Source organism: Gouania willdenowi, chromosome 20, assembly GCF_900634775.1.
Source record: "Gouania willdenowi chromosome 20, fGouWil2.1, whole genome shotgun sequence".
Lineage (NCBI taxonomy): Eukaryota > Metazoa > Chordata > Actinopteri > Blenniiformes > Gobiesocidae > Gouania > Gouania willdenowi.
In genome coordinates this window covers 25,294,965-25,310,990 of record NC_041063.1, presented here as the reverse complement: position 1 = coordinate 25,310,990, position 16,026 = coordinate 25,294,965, and the positions used below count along the sequence as shown (strand labels likewise).

The 16,026-nt window shown below is 34.7% G+C and overlaps 1 protein-coding gene across 1 annotated transcript in view; it reads right to left on the bottom strand.

The window, feature by feature from the left end:
* The window catches only part of pkd1l1 (polycystin 1 like 1, transient receptor potential channel interacting), a 38,320-nt gene extending 28,170 nt beyond the window's left edge, over positions 1 to 10,150 (bottom strand). The window contains exons 1-11 of the mRNA XM_028434102.1: positions 10,056 to 10,150; positions 8,571 to 8,705; positions 8,359 to 8,426; positions 6,101 to 6,266; positions 4,936 to 5,178; positions 4,179 to 4,311; positions 2,983 to 3,186; positions 1,614 to 1,795; positions 1,327 to 1,530; positions 361 to 524; positions 85 to 279 (exon numbers count right to left, since the gene is read on the bottom strand). Coding sequence (XP_028289903.1) covers positions 85 to 279; positions 361 to 524; positions 1,327 to 1,530; positions 1,614 to 1,795; positions 2,983 to 3,186; positions 4,179 to 4,311; positions 4,936 to 5,178; positions 6,101 to 6,266; positions 8,359 to 8,426; positions 8,571 to 8,705; positions 10,056 to 10,150 — 1,789 coding nt within the window. The remainder of the gene's footprint in view (positions 1 to 84; positions 280 to 360; positions 525 to 1,326; positions 1,531 to 1,613; positions 1,796 to 2,982; positions 3,187 to 4,178; positions 4,312 to 4,935; positions 5,179 to 6,100; positions 6,267 to 8,358; positions 8,427 to 8,570; positions 8,706 to 10,055) is intronic.
* Between the last annotated feature and the right edge of the window lie 5,876 nt (positions 10,151 to 16,026).

The following is a 16,026-nucleotide window of genomic DNA, read 5'->3' as shown; positions in this document are numbered from 1 at the left end:
GAAGACGAGAGGAGAGTCTTAGGTTATGATGGAGGTGAAATCAGGGCGTGGCTAAGCTTTCACTTAAGACACCACAACACAGACCGGCTACGCATGATGTATTTCTGCTTTTGTTTGAGGAAGTCTCGCAGTCAGAGATTTTATCGTCTTGCTCGTCCACCACAGTTCCATCAACGGTTTGGCCGGTGACGACAGAAGAATTCTGGTGTGAAATCCTGGAGGTGAGTTTTTCGTTGATGGTAGAAGGAACTCCGAGATCCACCGTGTGACAAAACGGCACTGTAGGATTACACAAGCATACAGATGTAAGGTCTAAGGTAAGATGGACCAGTGCTGCTAGATGACTTTCTCATGATTTACCATCAATGACTGGTTTAGAAGAAGCATTGACCAGGTACAAAGTCCAGGTGTACTGAACATGTTCTGTAGGTATTACACAGTCTTCACAAGAAGCATTGACGGAGAACGGATGGTTCCAGTTTACATGTTCTCCTTGGCACTCGTTGCAGTAAATCAACACCTTTCTGAAGGTTTTAACAAACAGTAAGACAAAAGATTAGATAGTGGGCCTGAATGTTAAAAAAAATATCCACATTTTGCCATAATATTGTAGGGCTGAGCGATATGGACCAAACCTCATATCACGATATTTTTTTCTCAAAATCGCGTTATATGATATAAATTTTGATCATTTTAATTCAAATGAAGTCTGACCAGAAAGATTATTCTGGGTTAAATTTGCTGCTGAAAAATGCCACACAAGCACATTTATCAACAAACTGTTGTACAATATGTGACATTTTTGGCTTTTTCTCCTATAAAGGACAGCACGTGTGAGTGAGTTCTGTTGTGTGGCTTGTTTAGGGGAAGGTCTGTGTTAGGACACACTCTGAGCTTTTTATGATGTTCTGAGAAATAGAGAAAGCAGCAACTCCTAAACGAAATATTTTGATACAAAATAAGCTATACAAAAATATGTACTGTAAATTGATATAGGCAATATTGTAATTTTCTATATCGCCAAAATAAAAAATGAATATCAATATATTTTGATATATCGATATATATACACACTACAGAACTCACTCACACGTGCTGTCCCGTAAAAGGAGAAAAAGCCAAAAATTCACATACAGTGAAATAATTATAATAAATTAATCAGTGTGTCTGTGGGGCACTTTTCTGTGAAAATTTAACTCAGAATTGTCTTTCTGGTCAACTTAATTTGAATTTAAATTATTGAGATTTATATCGTATATCACCATTTTGAGAAATAAATATCGAGTTTTGGTCCATATTGCCCAGCCCTAAACTGCTGTCTCATACCCAACCATGTTCTGCATCACTGTGATGAAGGTCTCTGATGAAGCCGAACTGTTCCCGCTGTGCACGATTAGCTTAAACCAAAACTGGTCAAAGTTAGCTTTTAGGTTAGCGACTGGAAACGTAAGCACAGGCGACGAAATGGGAACAAACTGGTTGAAACAGGAGCTGGAGATGGAGCTGACAGGCTTACACGTCCAACTGTAACTACACAGAGAAACATCAGGAAACGTTGAGCCACCTGTTGGGGGTCATATCGGAAGCTTCGTTGCTGAACACATTTTTCCTACATGAGTGGATTGGATGGGAAGTCGGCGTCGTACGATCCCCGTCCATCCAGAAGTATCACGCTGGAGGTTTCTTTGCTAATGAAGATGTTTGTGCCACCTTTGATGAGAGCTACAGGAGGACTCGGCATCACCTCAACCTTTACGCTATAGTTACTGTACACCACACTGCTGATAACCTGCACCTGCACACAGAAATAAATGGACGTCATACTGCATTATTTGGACCAAAAAGACAAAAAGAATCCTGGGTTATTCCATGTTATTTCAACAAATTTTCAACACATCTCACGCACTTGGGCCTTAGAAAATTCTGAATTTTTCACCAGTTGTTACGCGATTATTCAATAGACACATTATATTTTTAGTTTGATCAGATGAATACTTTTTTAGATATGGCAATTTTAGTGAGGGGCGTACAGTATGTGTCGATTTTCATGCCATTTTCACTCTTCCTTATTTTTCTTCCATTTTTAGCTTCCATTATCTCAGGAATTACATCACATAGGAAGCTAAAATGTGGTATAGTAATACAACTCTACTTACTCTCTCAGAATATACAAAAACATGTGCTATACATCCTATCTGGTGGACATGCCAGCTCCTCAAAATTGGAAAAAAGTTTCTTGGGGTCTGGAACATGTTTGGGTCTTCAGTAAATAACTTAGCATATGTCTCAGCTCCCTGTAATTAGATCAGCTTAGAGCTATGAACATAGACTGTTCACATCACTAATGATCAGTCACATACAGTATATGCATTGGTTCTTGGGTGACAGTGTCTTCAAATCCCCAAAATATACTTTTATTGCTATTTTCATTGGCCCATAACTGCATGTGGGAATGTAAGAAAAACATTGATCTCTGTTTTAATTCATAGTATAAAATAGATTCTTTCTTGGGATGTAAAACTATTTTTCTTTATGCAACTTCTTTATTCTTATTTTGGACTAAAACTTTGGGTTATTTCACTACTTGTGGATATTGAATATCCTATACATGAAGCCATTGTAGCTTGTCTCTGTGTCTTATAATCATTTATTGGTTATTAGTTTTTCACCAGCAGATGTTTTTATATATTCTGAGAGAGTAGGTGGAGCTATATTACTGTACCACATTTCAGTTTCCTATGTGATGTTCTTCCTGAGACATTGGAAGCTAAAAATGGAAGAAAAATAAGAACGCACCAAAATTGACACATACCCTCTTCACTTATTTGTCCATATCTCAAAAAGTATTAATCTGATCAAACTAAAAATTTACAGTGTGCCAATTGAATAATCACGGAAAAGGTGGTAAAAATGTAAGCTTTTTTTAAGACTGAAGTGTGTTGGCCATTTGTTAAAATGACATGTAATGACCCTCTTGCTTACTCTTGCAATGGCAGTATATGTTTCATATTTGAGGAGATGACTTTGCACTATAAGGCTCTGTCTGTGTATCTCTGTCTTCGGCAAAGGAAAGATCCGTCCTGCAGAGTCTAGTAAAGTCCAGGTGTAGCGGAGCCCTTGTGACGCCTCACAGTCCACATCTGTGTCATAAGTGACACCCAGACGAATGACTTCATTCCTCCGTACCTGCACAAGACGGAATTCTTTAATCGTTGACACATTTAAAGCTGCTGGAGACAATCATAGTGTAGGCCTCATAAGTCAATACATCTGAAATCGTTTGCTTGAGATGTTGAGTGTTTTTCATTCATTCTTACTATGATTTCTTGTGTTTATTTGCCAGATACGGAGGACAGTGATTTGCTTTTCACCATTGTTGTTCTAGTTTGTTCCCGGTATTCCCCATATCACCGTTCACCTCACTCCACAAGACATTTAGTTACGGCTGGAATCAGATCTTTCTGAACACCGAAATAAACATTTGCCATTGTTTTTGCCGCAACTTTGTAAATCCTTGTTTTAACAAGAAATAAAATGGGTCAAAAGTCACCAAAAAATGTAGAAAATGTGATAAAAATGGTATTTTAAAAACCACAGAAATTGGTTAAAATGTGCAAATTGGAGTGGCCAAAAATGGACAGAAAAAGTAGTAAAAAGGGTTCAAAGTGTCAATATTGGCTTTATATAAATATATATATATATATGTAATTTAAAAAGTAGGAACAATTGTTTTAAACTGGCAAATAATAGGCATGACAAATTGTGAATGTGGTTAAATTGGCAAAAATAAGTATGAAATATGGTGAAAAGAGGTTAAAAGTGTCAATAAAGGTCAACATATGTGACATTAGGTGGAAAAGTGGTGGAAAGGGTTTATAAATGCTGAAAATGTCTTGAAAAGTAGGAAAAAATGTGCAAAAAAGGCATTGAACATTAATGGAATGGGAGTAATGTAGCAAAAATGCATTTAAAAAAAAAGTGATGAAAATAGGTTAAAATATGGCAAGTTTGGTGTAGTTGATGAAAAATGATCAAAATAAGCAAAAATGGGCTTAAATCCCACAATGCAATGTGTGCATGCAATCTATGAGACCTACACAATGGATTTATCTGATCTTATTATCGTCTCCAGCAGCTTTCATAAAATGTTATGGTTTTAGTGACGTTCCGGTAGGTACCAGTAGCTTTGGTGGACCCATAGATTTCACTGGTGGAGGTTGACAGAGCCTGTCCACCACAAAAATATGAGTTCTTAAAGAAGCCGAGCTGATCAGATTAGAAACAGTCACTTCGATGGTGAACTCTCCTGTTCTGAAAACACAGAGGAAAAGTCTTCACGTTCCGATACTGATTCTTTTCATATCTACAGTGTGAAACTCTAACACAGACATGGGCAACTGGCGGCCCCCAAAGTACACGTAGAAAATAACAGAAAAATACACAAAACAAAAGCCATCATACATTAAAGAAATACAAAGATTTACAACATTGCAGGAAAATACTCCAAAAACACACAAATCTCCTACCAAAATGAACAAAACAACAACAGTGATTCACAAAATGACAACAAAAATACACAAAAATGACTAACAAAAAATTGCAAAACTACAGAAAATGACAACAAAAGTCAAGAAAAAGACAAGAAAAACAACAAAAATGGCTTTTCAAACCCACAGTACTAACAAACAAGCAAAACAATAACAGAATTACACAAAAGTTACTCAAAATGACAGCATAAATGCACAACATGACCCCAAAACACACATTTTACATGAAACATACACAAAAGGACAACAGAAATGCACAAAATGCAATCATAACAAGCAAGACAACAACAAACAGAATGACAGACATTTACTATAAAAACTCTTCCTGTGTTAGCGCTCAGAATGGTCATTGTTCTGACTAGAATGTTGATCATGTGGCCCTTCTCACCTGTGATAAACATGCTCTGTGGTGCTCTGTCCAGGCCTGGTTATTGTCCCGTCTCCAAAGCTCCAGAGGAAGGTGAGGTTGGACCCTGTGTTGACTCTACAGTTCACTGTCACCGTCTCGTTCTGCAGGACCGAGGCCCGATGGACCAGCCTGTTGAGACTCACCACTCTCTGGATGAACAACTGGAACACATCAGAGGTGACGGATGTTCCACCATCAGAAGCTTCCAAAACTACGTCAAACCTGTGGTGAGAAACGTCATGGTTACGTTTTCAGATCATACCAATATTACATCTGGTTAAAAAAGACAGCATTAGGAATTAAAATGTGTAATAAGAGTGTAAGGAAAACTTGATTTGGTGATACATCGCAATAGTTCACCGCACGATTATTGTATCAATCAAAAAAATGTACAAACAAATTTTGTTTAATCATATTTTTTAACGAAAAAACCATTTCATTGCATCATATGCATAGCAAGTAAACGCCCGGTCACTAGGTGTCAGTGAATGCACCGTCAGACCTTGTTAAACTACCTCACTCCTCAATGCTTTTTAGCTGGAAGTTGATTTATTTTCATAAAACATACTGGACACTTTTATAGATGTATGTGGAATTTCAGAACTTAACAGAATCAGAATCTGTTGTAGAAGCAAAAGTGAAACTTTTTGGAAAAATAGTAATTTGACAGTGTGATAAATATACCACTTCTTTTATATATTGGTACTTGAATTACAGTTAATTGACATTTAAAAGCTTTCGCAAGTTCGAAAAAAATGAAGTAAATTGTATTTTATACCATTTTGTACTTGTAAAGGTTAAATTTGTTATTATTGATATTGCGACATATATATCGCATTGTTTAGCCCCTGGGTATATCGGGATATATCGTATCGCGGCATGCAAATCATGTATTGTATCGTCAAATTGTTTATATCGCAATATATCGTGATGTATATCATTGTTAGGTATCGGGATATATTGTATCGTGACATGCAAATCATGAATCGTATCGTCGGATTCCTGGAAATGCACACCCCTAATCTGTAACCAATGTTCTGTATGTCATTCACATACAGAACATATATTTTTAGTGTTTTAGTACAAGCAAACATAGATGTGTTCAGGCCACATGTTTCACGTGTAAAGAAAGAAGTTCTCCTACCGGCCAGCGGAGTGGTATTTCTTGGTGACGGTCTTTGAGTTTGTCCTGATGGATGTGGAGTCTCCAAAGTACCAGAGAAACTCCACAGGATCCAAAGCATCAGCTTCAGCCTGGAGGGTTATGTCTGTGTTTGTAGGATACGTCTGCTTTTCTGCATGAATCCTGACTGTTACAAGACGAAACAAAACAGACGCCATTTACAGGAGATTTTGGCTTAAAAATGTGTATTTATTTCAAACATATTTCCTACAACAGTCTGCTGTACGAGTCCCATTTACATAGCAACATTCAACGTCATGTAATAATAATGCTAAACTGATTTGATTGTTGCAAAAACAAAAATATGCAGGATTAATAAGTTAGAGGACATTTTTGAACATTTCTATTTTAAAACTCATACAGAAAAGAGGAAATTAAAAAAAGTTGAAAATACAAAGATTTGACTTATTAGGCACAGGTGTAAAGAGTGCTGATATATCCTACTCAAGTACAAGTACAAAGCTGCTTGATTAAATAGTACTTAAAGTAAAAGTTACTCGTTCCATTCACCTAGTATAGTGTTCTTAAAGATGTAAATCCTTGTTTCAATCAGAAATAAAATGAGTTAAAAGTGACCAAAAATGGTGGAAAAGGTGGTAAAATGGGATTTTAAAAACTACAGGAATTGCCTAAAAGTTGAACATTAGAGTGGCCAAAAACGGACAAAAAAAGTGGTAAAAAGGGTTCAAAGTGGCAGAAAAAATGTAGGAAAAATAGGATTAAACTGGCAAATAATGGGCATGACAAATGGTGAATCGTCCTTATTCGTTTATTCATTATTTGTTTGAAATGGTCAGACTATTTGTCTAAACTCACAGATTTTATGTTTCAGAGCTAAATCTAACAGTCCAGCACACTGACCTCATGTGAACTTTGACCTCTAACTCTGGAGGTCAAAGTTCATTGTCACATTGCGCCGACCTTGACCGTGGCCGTGTTGTAAATATCTAATGAACTACTCATACTAACGTACTATTCATGCTAATGTACTACTCATACTAAGTCTGACGTCAAAATGAGTATGTAGTGCGTTCACATGTAAAGATTGAGTACACGAGAAATACCAGGATGTATATTATATGCACGGTGGGAACACTAGTCATACTCAACCGTCCTATGATGCATTGTGTGTGGAATGTAAAATGGTCCTGGGACCGGCTTCAAGCTAAAAAACAAACATCCTCTTTTCAAAATAAAAGCATCTCTTCTTTTCTTCCATTAGTTTTTTTAACGCTTTTGTAAATAGGGCTCTTATTTTGAAGTTAACCGGAATTTTGTCAGTATCACAATGGAGGCTCTCAGAAAATCTCTGAAATGTTGGCATGAAATGTGTTTTCTGTGAGTTTTATGGATCAAATGAGCACATGTTGATATTCTACTTATTCACTTTCTCACTTAAAATGTTTTCATAACTTTCAAAGTAAAGGCGGAGAATCAACAGAGATATTTAGCCTCAGTGTGATTCAGGTTTTTGTCGTTGTAGGTTCCAAATGCATCTTGGGAAACTTGGAAGTATACTTCAGTGGGAACGCTCATTATCCTAATCATACTAATAGTATATAGTAGACAGTAGGGCTGCACAATTAATCAAATTTTAATCATGATCACGATTTTGGTTGCCACGGTTACCTCAACCAAATCGTTGCCAATATTTACATTTAAAATCCTGGCTCTGCACTCTGTAATAATGTATTTATTCAGCGTTAGCCTTGGGTACGTTTTAAATTCTTCTATTAATTTTTTTTAATTATTATTATTTATTATAACTCCATTTTAAAGCTTAGTTTTGCACTGTATCCTTTTAAATTCTTCTATTATTTTTTTTTAATTATTATTATTTATTATAACTCCATTTTAAAGCTTAATTTTGCACTGTATCCTGTACAAATCTTGTTTGTTTAAAAGTAGTGCATTAAAAAATGACCCCCCCCCCATATGATAAATAATCGTGATTACAATATTGATCAAAATAATCGTGATTATCATTTTGGCGATAATCGTGCAGCCCTAGTAGACAGTATATACTCATTGAGTGTGTATTGTGCATTTGAAATCAATTTCAAACAGTCACGTGTGTACTGGAGCTCTTATAAGCACAGGGAGAACATGCAAACCCCACAGAGTAAGGTAAACAAATAAGAGTGTTAATGACAATTCAATGCATTTAGTGTGATATGATATCTAATATTGTGAGTTGTGTGTGAAATAGAACAGCTGACCTGGGCGTCCCACCAGCTTTCCTGAATTTTCCAAAATAAAAGTCTTTCCGTGAGATGGAGACGAGGACCTGTAAAAATTAATTCCAAATGTAATTTTCCACCTGTGAAACACGTGGGGTTTTTTTTCTTTTTTCTTTCTGTGGCTGTTTGAGAATCACTTCATGTAAGAAAAGCAACAATCAGACGTCAATATAAGCAGCTGTCGCTCTCACCTTTGTGTTTGACTTCCTCTTTTCTCATCCATTGTGTTTTCATTGGAGGATGTGTCGAAACACTCAGAGACCACTGAAGCATTCAGCTGGTTGCCACAGTAACAAGATCTTGGAGACAATAGTGCAACCTGGTACCTTAATGAGGGGTTGGTGACACACATGAAGACACACAACCACACCAATGTGTCACAAGGATACGACTTTATTGAAAATAAATCATGTTTAAACTGATTTAAAAATGATATAGAATAGACTTCTAAAATCACATATTTTATTATGTTTTTTTGAGGGAAAAAAATACTATTTTTATTTACATAAAATAAAAATAAAAAACATTTTGTATGCAAAAATGTATGTGACTCCTGCAAATTTGGTTTATTTTCACCTTCAGAGACATTTTTAAAGCCCAAACCCAAACTCTTTTTGTTGTCTCCCAAACATAAACAAAAGTTATAAATCAACGTTTGAATGAAAAAAGGGAGGCAAAAATTGAGCATTATATTCATTGTAAACATAAAACAATGTTATGTAATAAAATGATATTGTATGCTTTGCATTATAGTAGTTTAACAACAAAAAAAGGGGGGGGGGGGGGGGGGGGATTTTACTTTCTAATCTGTGTAAATAAGTAAATGATGCACAAAATGAAAACAGAAATAGATTTTTTTTTAAAATGACTCCCAAAAAAACATACACAATGAAAACAAAGAAACACTAAATGGCAACAAAAAGTACTCCGAAAACAAACAACATTACAACAAATCTAATATTGACTCCAAAAACTCCAAAAATATGCAAATGTCACACAGAAATATGGGAAATGACAACAAAAAACACACTAAATAACAACAAAATTACACAAAAAAGACTTTTTTGCTTTGTATTAAAGTAGTTTGTAAACAAACAAAAAAAAAGAATAAGCAGCTCATTTTACTTTCTAATCTGAGTAAATATGTAAATGCAAAAAATGAAATCACAAAATGCTGAAATTGGCAACAAAAATAGATAAAATCAATTATAGAATGAAAACAAAAACATGGAAAAGAATAACAAAAACACACAATAGAAATACGGAAATTGGCAACAAAAATTAGTCCAAAAACACAAAATTATACAACAAAAATAATATTTACTCCAAAAACTCAGAAGATGAATATAAAGATATGCAACTGAACAATGAAATATGGACAAAAACACATTAAATAACAACAAAAAGACAGAAAACGGACCAAACTCTTTGTTTTCTCCCCTGTTTTAATGCTCAGATTGGTCATTATTCTAAATGTTAACATTAAAGTTAATGTTAATCATGTGACTCTTATAGATCAATCACATTTTTGTGGCCCCCACTGTGCGTAAAAGTTGTCTTTCTCAAGACTGTCTGGAAATAATTTCATTTTATTGAATGAACAACCTTATAATACGCATGTGTATGTATTTAGAACCGTGCTATTTAAATGTGTCTTTAACCCAGCAGCCACTCACCCATGGTCCCCGCAGAGAGCAGCGCAGGCCGCCGGGTCAAGGTCACGGAGCCGCTCCGGTGGATGCGCTCCTGCAGCCGGAGCCCTGCGGTCCATCCACGGGGGTGAGTCCGCTGTAGACGTGCACACATAGACCCAAAGAGACACCCCCACGGTGCAGGAAAAAAACCCGAGCATTTCTTTTTCTGTGCGTGCACGGAGGTGCACGGAGGGCCACGAGGAGCGCGTTGCGCAGGGCGAGGGACCAAAACAGACCGACACCCCCAGTAGAGACTGGGAAGCTTCTGTATGCAAAGGAAGGGCCAGAGGTGGAGGTGGTTTTCACAGTGTGGGTGGGGGCCTGGAGTTTTACCAGGAAGATAAAGCAATTAAAAAAAAAAAAACGGAAGCAGATTAGGGCCAATTTTGAGAAAATGATGTTGAACAAATAATGAATAAAGTCGAAATGTCGAGATATAATTGAAATTTCGAGAATAAAGTTCAAATAAAATGTTGAAATTAAAGTTGAAAAAAGGGGATTGCTAATAAAGTCAAATCTACGGAAGCTGACAAGGGCCAGTTCACCATATACAGTACGTAACAGTATCCATCAAAACTGGCCCTAATCCAGGGTTTTACAACCTTGGGGTCGCAACCCCATGTTGCGTCACCTGGAATTCAAATGGGGTCTCCTGAAATGTCTAGTGTTAAAAAGAAATAAATACTGATCAAAATAAAAGTTTAGTTATTATGTTTTAGTTGTTATTTTTTTTCAAATTGTAACACAATCTTAAATAACTATTCTATGCTTTCACTTTCTCAAATATAAACCGTCTCCATTAAAAACTGGCCCTAATCCAGAGTTTTCCAACCTTGGGGTCATGACCTCATGTGGGGTCACCTGGAATTCAAATGAGGTCACCTCCTGAAATGTCTAAATTGATAATAATTTTGTCATTTTGTGCTCTGATCCTGGCTTCTCTGTATTTGTAACTCAGTATAACTAATGACTAACATGATCAAAAACTAATTATAAAAGAAAAAAATGCACCTTTGGGGTCACCAATAGTTTGTCATATGTAAATGGGGTCCTGACCCAAAAAAGGTTGGGAACTAGTGCCCTAATCTGTGTGCATTAGTGTTATTTTATTAAAAAACAACCAAAAATAAACATGGGGTGTGAAAGTAACTAGTAACTTTTACTTTGAGCTACTTTTTACTTGTACTTGAGTATTTTATGTATAACTTACAAGGACAATTTCAATCATATAACAATACTTCTACATATCAGTACTCTTTACACCTCTGGTTACTAGTTACTTGAATGATTACTTAAATAAAAATGTAATGAGTTACTTTAAAAAACGTTCCAATGCTCAGACTAACGCCTTTATAGCAGCGTTTTTCAACTTTGAGGTCATGACCCCATGTGGGGTCGAAATAAATTAAAATGGGGTCTCCTCAATTGTCTAGTAATTGCTAAAAAAAAACAAACAAAAAAACACTTTAATAATCATTATCAAAAACTATAGGAAAAAAGAGGAAGAAAGTCTATTTTTACCATTTTTTTGCAACTACACCAAACTTGCCATATTTTAACCTATTTTCATCACTTTTTCTTGCCAGATTTTTGCTCCTTTTAATGTATTTCTGCCACTTTCATTGCCTTTTCTGCACATTCAGCACTTATAAACCCTTTCCAACCACTTTTTGCACCTAATGTTTCACATGTTGACCCATTATTGTCACTTTTAACCTCTTTTCACCATATTTAATGTTTATTTAATCACATTCACAGTTTGTCATGCCCATTATTTGTCAGTTTAAATTATTTGTTCCTACTTTTTTCTTCCACTTTTAAACCGATTTTGACATTTTGAGCTCTTTTTACCACTTTTTCTGTCTGATTTTGGCCACTCTAATTTGAAAACTTTTAACCAATTTCTATGGTTTTCAAAATCTCATTTCACCACCTTTTCAACCAATTTTTTTAATCACTTTTAACCAATTTTATTTTTTACATTTACATCTTTAAGGTTACTGTATGTACTATCTTTTTCCACTTTAAAGACATTTTCAGCACTTATAAACCCTAATGTCGCATATGTTGACCCATTTGTGTCACTTTTAACCTCTTTTCATCATTTTTCATGCTGATTTTTGCCAATTTATTCACATTCACAACTTGACACGCCTATTGTTTGCCTGTTTAAACTAATTGTTCCTACTGATTGTCCCAATATTGACTCTTTGAACCATGTTTACCTCTTTTTCTGTCCATTTTTGGCCACTGTAATTTGCAACTTTTAATTAATTTCTGTGGTTATTAAAATCCCATTTCACCACCCTTTCCACCATTTTTGGACACTTTTAGCAGATTTTATTTCTGACACGTTTAACCTCTTTTTTTTTTTACTATAATTCATGCTTATTTTTTTTTTTTTGCCCATTTAACCACATTCAAGATTTGTCATTCTCATTATTTGCCAGTTTAAACAAATTGTTCTAATTGGAACTTTGAACGTTTCTGTCTGTTTTTGGCCCCTACAACTTTTAACCAATTTCTGTGGTTTTTTTTAATATGCCATTTCACCACCTTTTTCCACCATTTTTGGCCACTTTTAACCCCTTTTTATTTCTGATCAAAACAAGGATTTACATATTGTCACCTTTAGCCTCTTCACCATATGTCATGCCTATTTTTGGCCCATTTGACCACATTCATGTCAATTTGTCTTACAAATTATTTGCTGGTTTAAACTAATTGTTCCTACTTTTTTAGTGCTTTTTTTTTTTACTTGTGCTTGTACTTGAATCAAGTAACAGTACTTCTACTTGAGAAGGATACATCTGTACACTTTACACCGCTGCCAATCATATATTGAATAAAACTCACTCAAATATCCAAAAATAATATATGTGGAAATACACGCACAAAAAATGGATCTGAATATAATTTTACATTTTTTAAAGTTGGTCAGTGGTACAGGTTCTTGTCTGAGACCGTTTCAGCTATCTCTCCCGGTCCACCTTAAATAATTCTTCCTCTCCTCCCAACCTCCCCTTTAAGAGTTATTTCCACTCCCCCTCAGTAACAGCAGGGGGCGCCGTTAGACCACACCTTTAACGCACGCCGGTCCAAGCGGAAAGAAGGAGAATTAAAAAAATAAAAAACGGGGAATCAGACGTTTTTTTTTTTGGTTTTTTTTCTCCAGATTTCATTTTTTTACGCAGTTGTTGCAGTTTTTCCTCTTTTTTTTTTTCGTTTGGTGACCAAACACTCTCACAGTTAAATTATAAAAGCATAAAAAGCAGCTCAGACATGAAATCTATTTTCACAACCCCCAAGAAAAGAAAGAAATTATGGTAATTTCCGTTCACAAACAAATCAACTATTTCTTTGACATCAGAATGTTTGCGCGTAATTATCTAAATATGATCTAAAGTCACCGAATCAAAAATTAAAAAGGGAAAAATCTGACTTTTAAAGTGTGATATTTATTATTATTTAATAAGAACACCCACAGCCTCCTATGAAAAGTGCACAGGTCACACCATGAAACGTGACTCCCATCCAGTCCATTTTAAACCTTATGGGCACAAGCGCGCTTAAAAAACCCAATTTAAGGCCCTTATTTTGTCCATTCGTTAAGTCCAGCTTTTGTTTTCTTTGTATGTTGTGCGTGGATGCGATTTTCGGATTGAAAAAACAGCGAAATGTTCATTAAAAAAACTTAGATTTAAAAAAAAAAAAAAAAAAAAAAAAAAAAAAAAAAGCAGCGCATGCTGGTGCCCCGCTGGGAATCAACAGCGTCCTTATGTAAGAGCGCCGCAGTTTGAAAACCTACATGTTGGACATTAAGCTGAGATGGAATTAAACAGGAATGACAAGAATTTAAAAGATAAATCAATAAATAAATCCACTCCGTCTGACGTTGTTTTTGCGCAATTAATGAGGTAATGAAGGAAAACTGCGCTGTTCGATATAAATGTGAATAAAGCTGATGATGAAATTATTTTTAATTTATTTATTTTCAGATAAAAAGCGAAACGTTCATTAAATAAACAATCAACAAATAGGAAAAGGCGTTTTTACCCAACTTGTCAGGCTTTAAATGACTTGGTCTTCATTTCTAATAATCTGTTGAGAATTTTTATAATTTCACTTTTATTCTCTTAACTTTAACAGTTTATGTTTCCTCGATTTTCATTTAATCTTCATCTCTTCTTTGACTCTTCAACCTTAAACCACAAGCATGTTTTCACTTTTTAATCCATCAAAATGATAATAATCTGAAATATTCTTTAGATTTTCAGCTATAAGTGACACTTATTTTCTTCTTATCTGATTCACATTGTGAATACAAGTCAATATACGTGTAAATTTTGTCATCCTAAAGAAAATACACGATTGATGCTTTCAAACTTCACTCCATAAAGATAAAATCCAGTTTTTTAATACATTTGAGAGACAAAAACTCACATGGTAAATAAAAAAATACCTAAATCATGATAAAATATGTAAGCACCAATTATTCAATTCTACTATTTTTATATAATATACTTTTAAGATAAGAAAAGAAAGAATTTTACTCATCCTATTATCATATATTCATGTTACAGAGCATCTAACTTTACATTTTGTCCCATTATTTTAATAAGTTGTATGTTTTCATCCATGCCACTGCAACACAAATTTTTGCTTCATAAAAACATTATTTTTCTATCTACTTGTAGCTCTTTAATTATAAGTTGTTCTTAATATATGGAGTTTATATATATATATATATATATATATGTATATATCCAACAACATCAGGTTAACATCTAATTTTGCTTCATTGACTTTGTGTTAAATCTTTGTTTTTTTCATATGAAAAGTCACACAATAATAAATTAATCACACACCATTCTTTGTCCCAAGTAAATTAGTATCACATCAGATTTATATTTAAATGTATTTTTTGCCTCCAATTAAGCTTGTTTGTCAAGAAGTGTAACGCAATTAAAGTCTCTGCATTGAATTATATGAATTAAATTAAAATCCCAATACCCAATAACAGCTAAATAAGTCTCATGAGTGCAGGTAAAACATTATTAAAAAATAGAATTAAGAGCTGACATTAAAAAAAGGGACAAAAATGAGTGGAAAATTTAAACTAAACACATAAATAATTATTTCCTCATCTGCATTTCATGTCGATCACTCTGTGTCTAAATCTATAAGTGAAACATGCTTCTTTAAAGCCTATTTGACAGCTCCATTCTTTAAACCCCACCCCCCACTCATCCCCCCCTCAGGGGATGAAGAAGGATCCCTGCAGCTCAGATTACTTCACAAACATTCTTCCATCAAACCAAATTATTACAACCAATTCCTTCCCAACGTAAAGATTTTATCAGCAGTGGTCTCGTGTGTTTGACAGAGAAAGGATAACAATAGCACAACTAACAACTAATGCCATATTAGGGACATTTAGACTGAATCTGATAGAATATCTATATAAGAAATAGTTCATCTGATTTAAATTGAGTTTTTTTTGGGTAAACATACTTTACGGTTAGAAAATTTGCTGCATTTTAGTCATATTTTGAATGCTTAAACCAGTGGTTCCCAACCCTTTTTGGATCCTGACCCCATTTGATACAATTTCTAAAAATTGTAATGTAATCTAATGTATTGTTATTATAATGCATTACAAATAAAAGTAGCCAGGATTAGTGAGAAATTGTGCCAGCTCAGATGTTTTTATTTTTATTTCTTACTGCATTATATATATATATATATATATATATATATATATATATATATAAACTCCAGGCAGCCCCAAGGTTGAAAAACATAGGCATAAACTATTACCAACTATCAAAAGAATGCTTTTATTATATTTACACTTTGCTTGTTTCACTCTTAATCATGGTTTATTTCACTGAAAAGGAGCCAAAACACTGTGATGATTCCCAGTTTAACCTCTTTGTCCCACGCCTTGAAC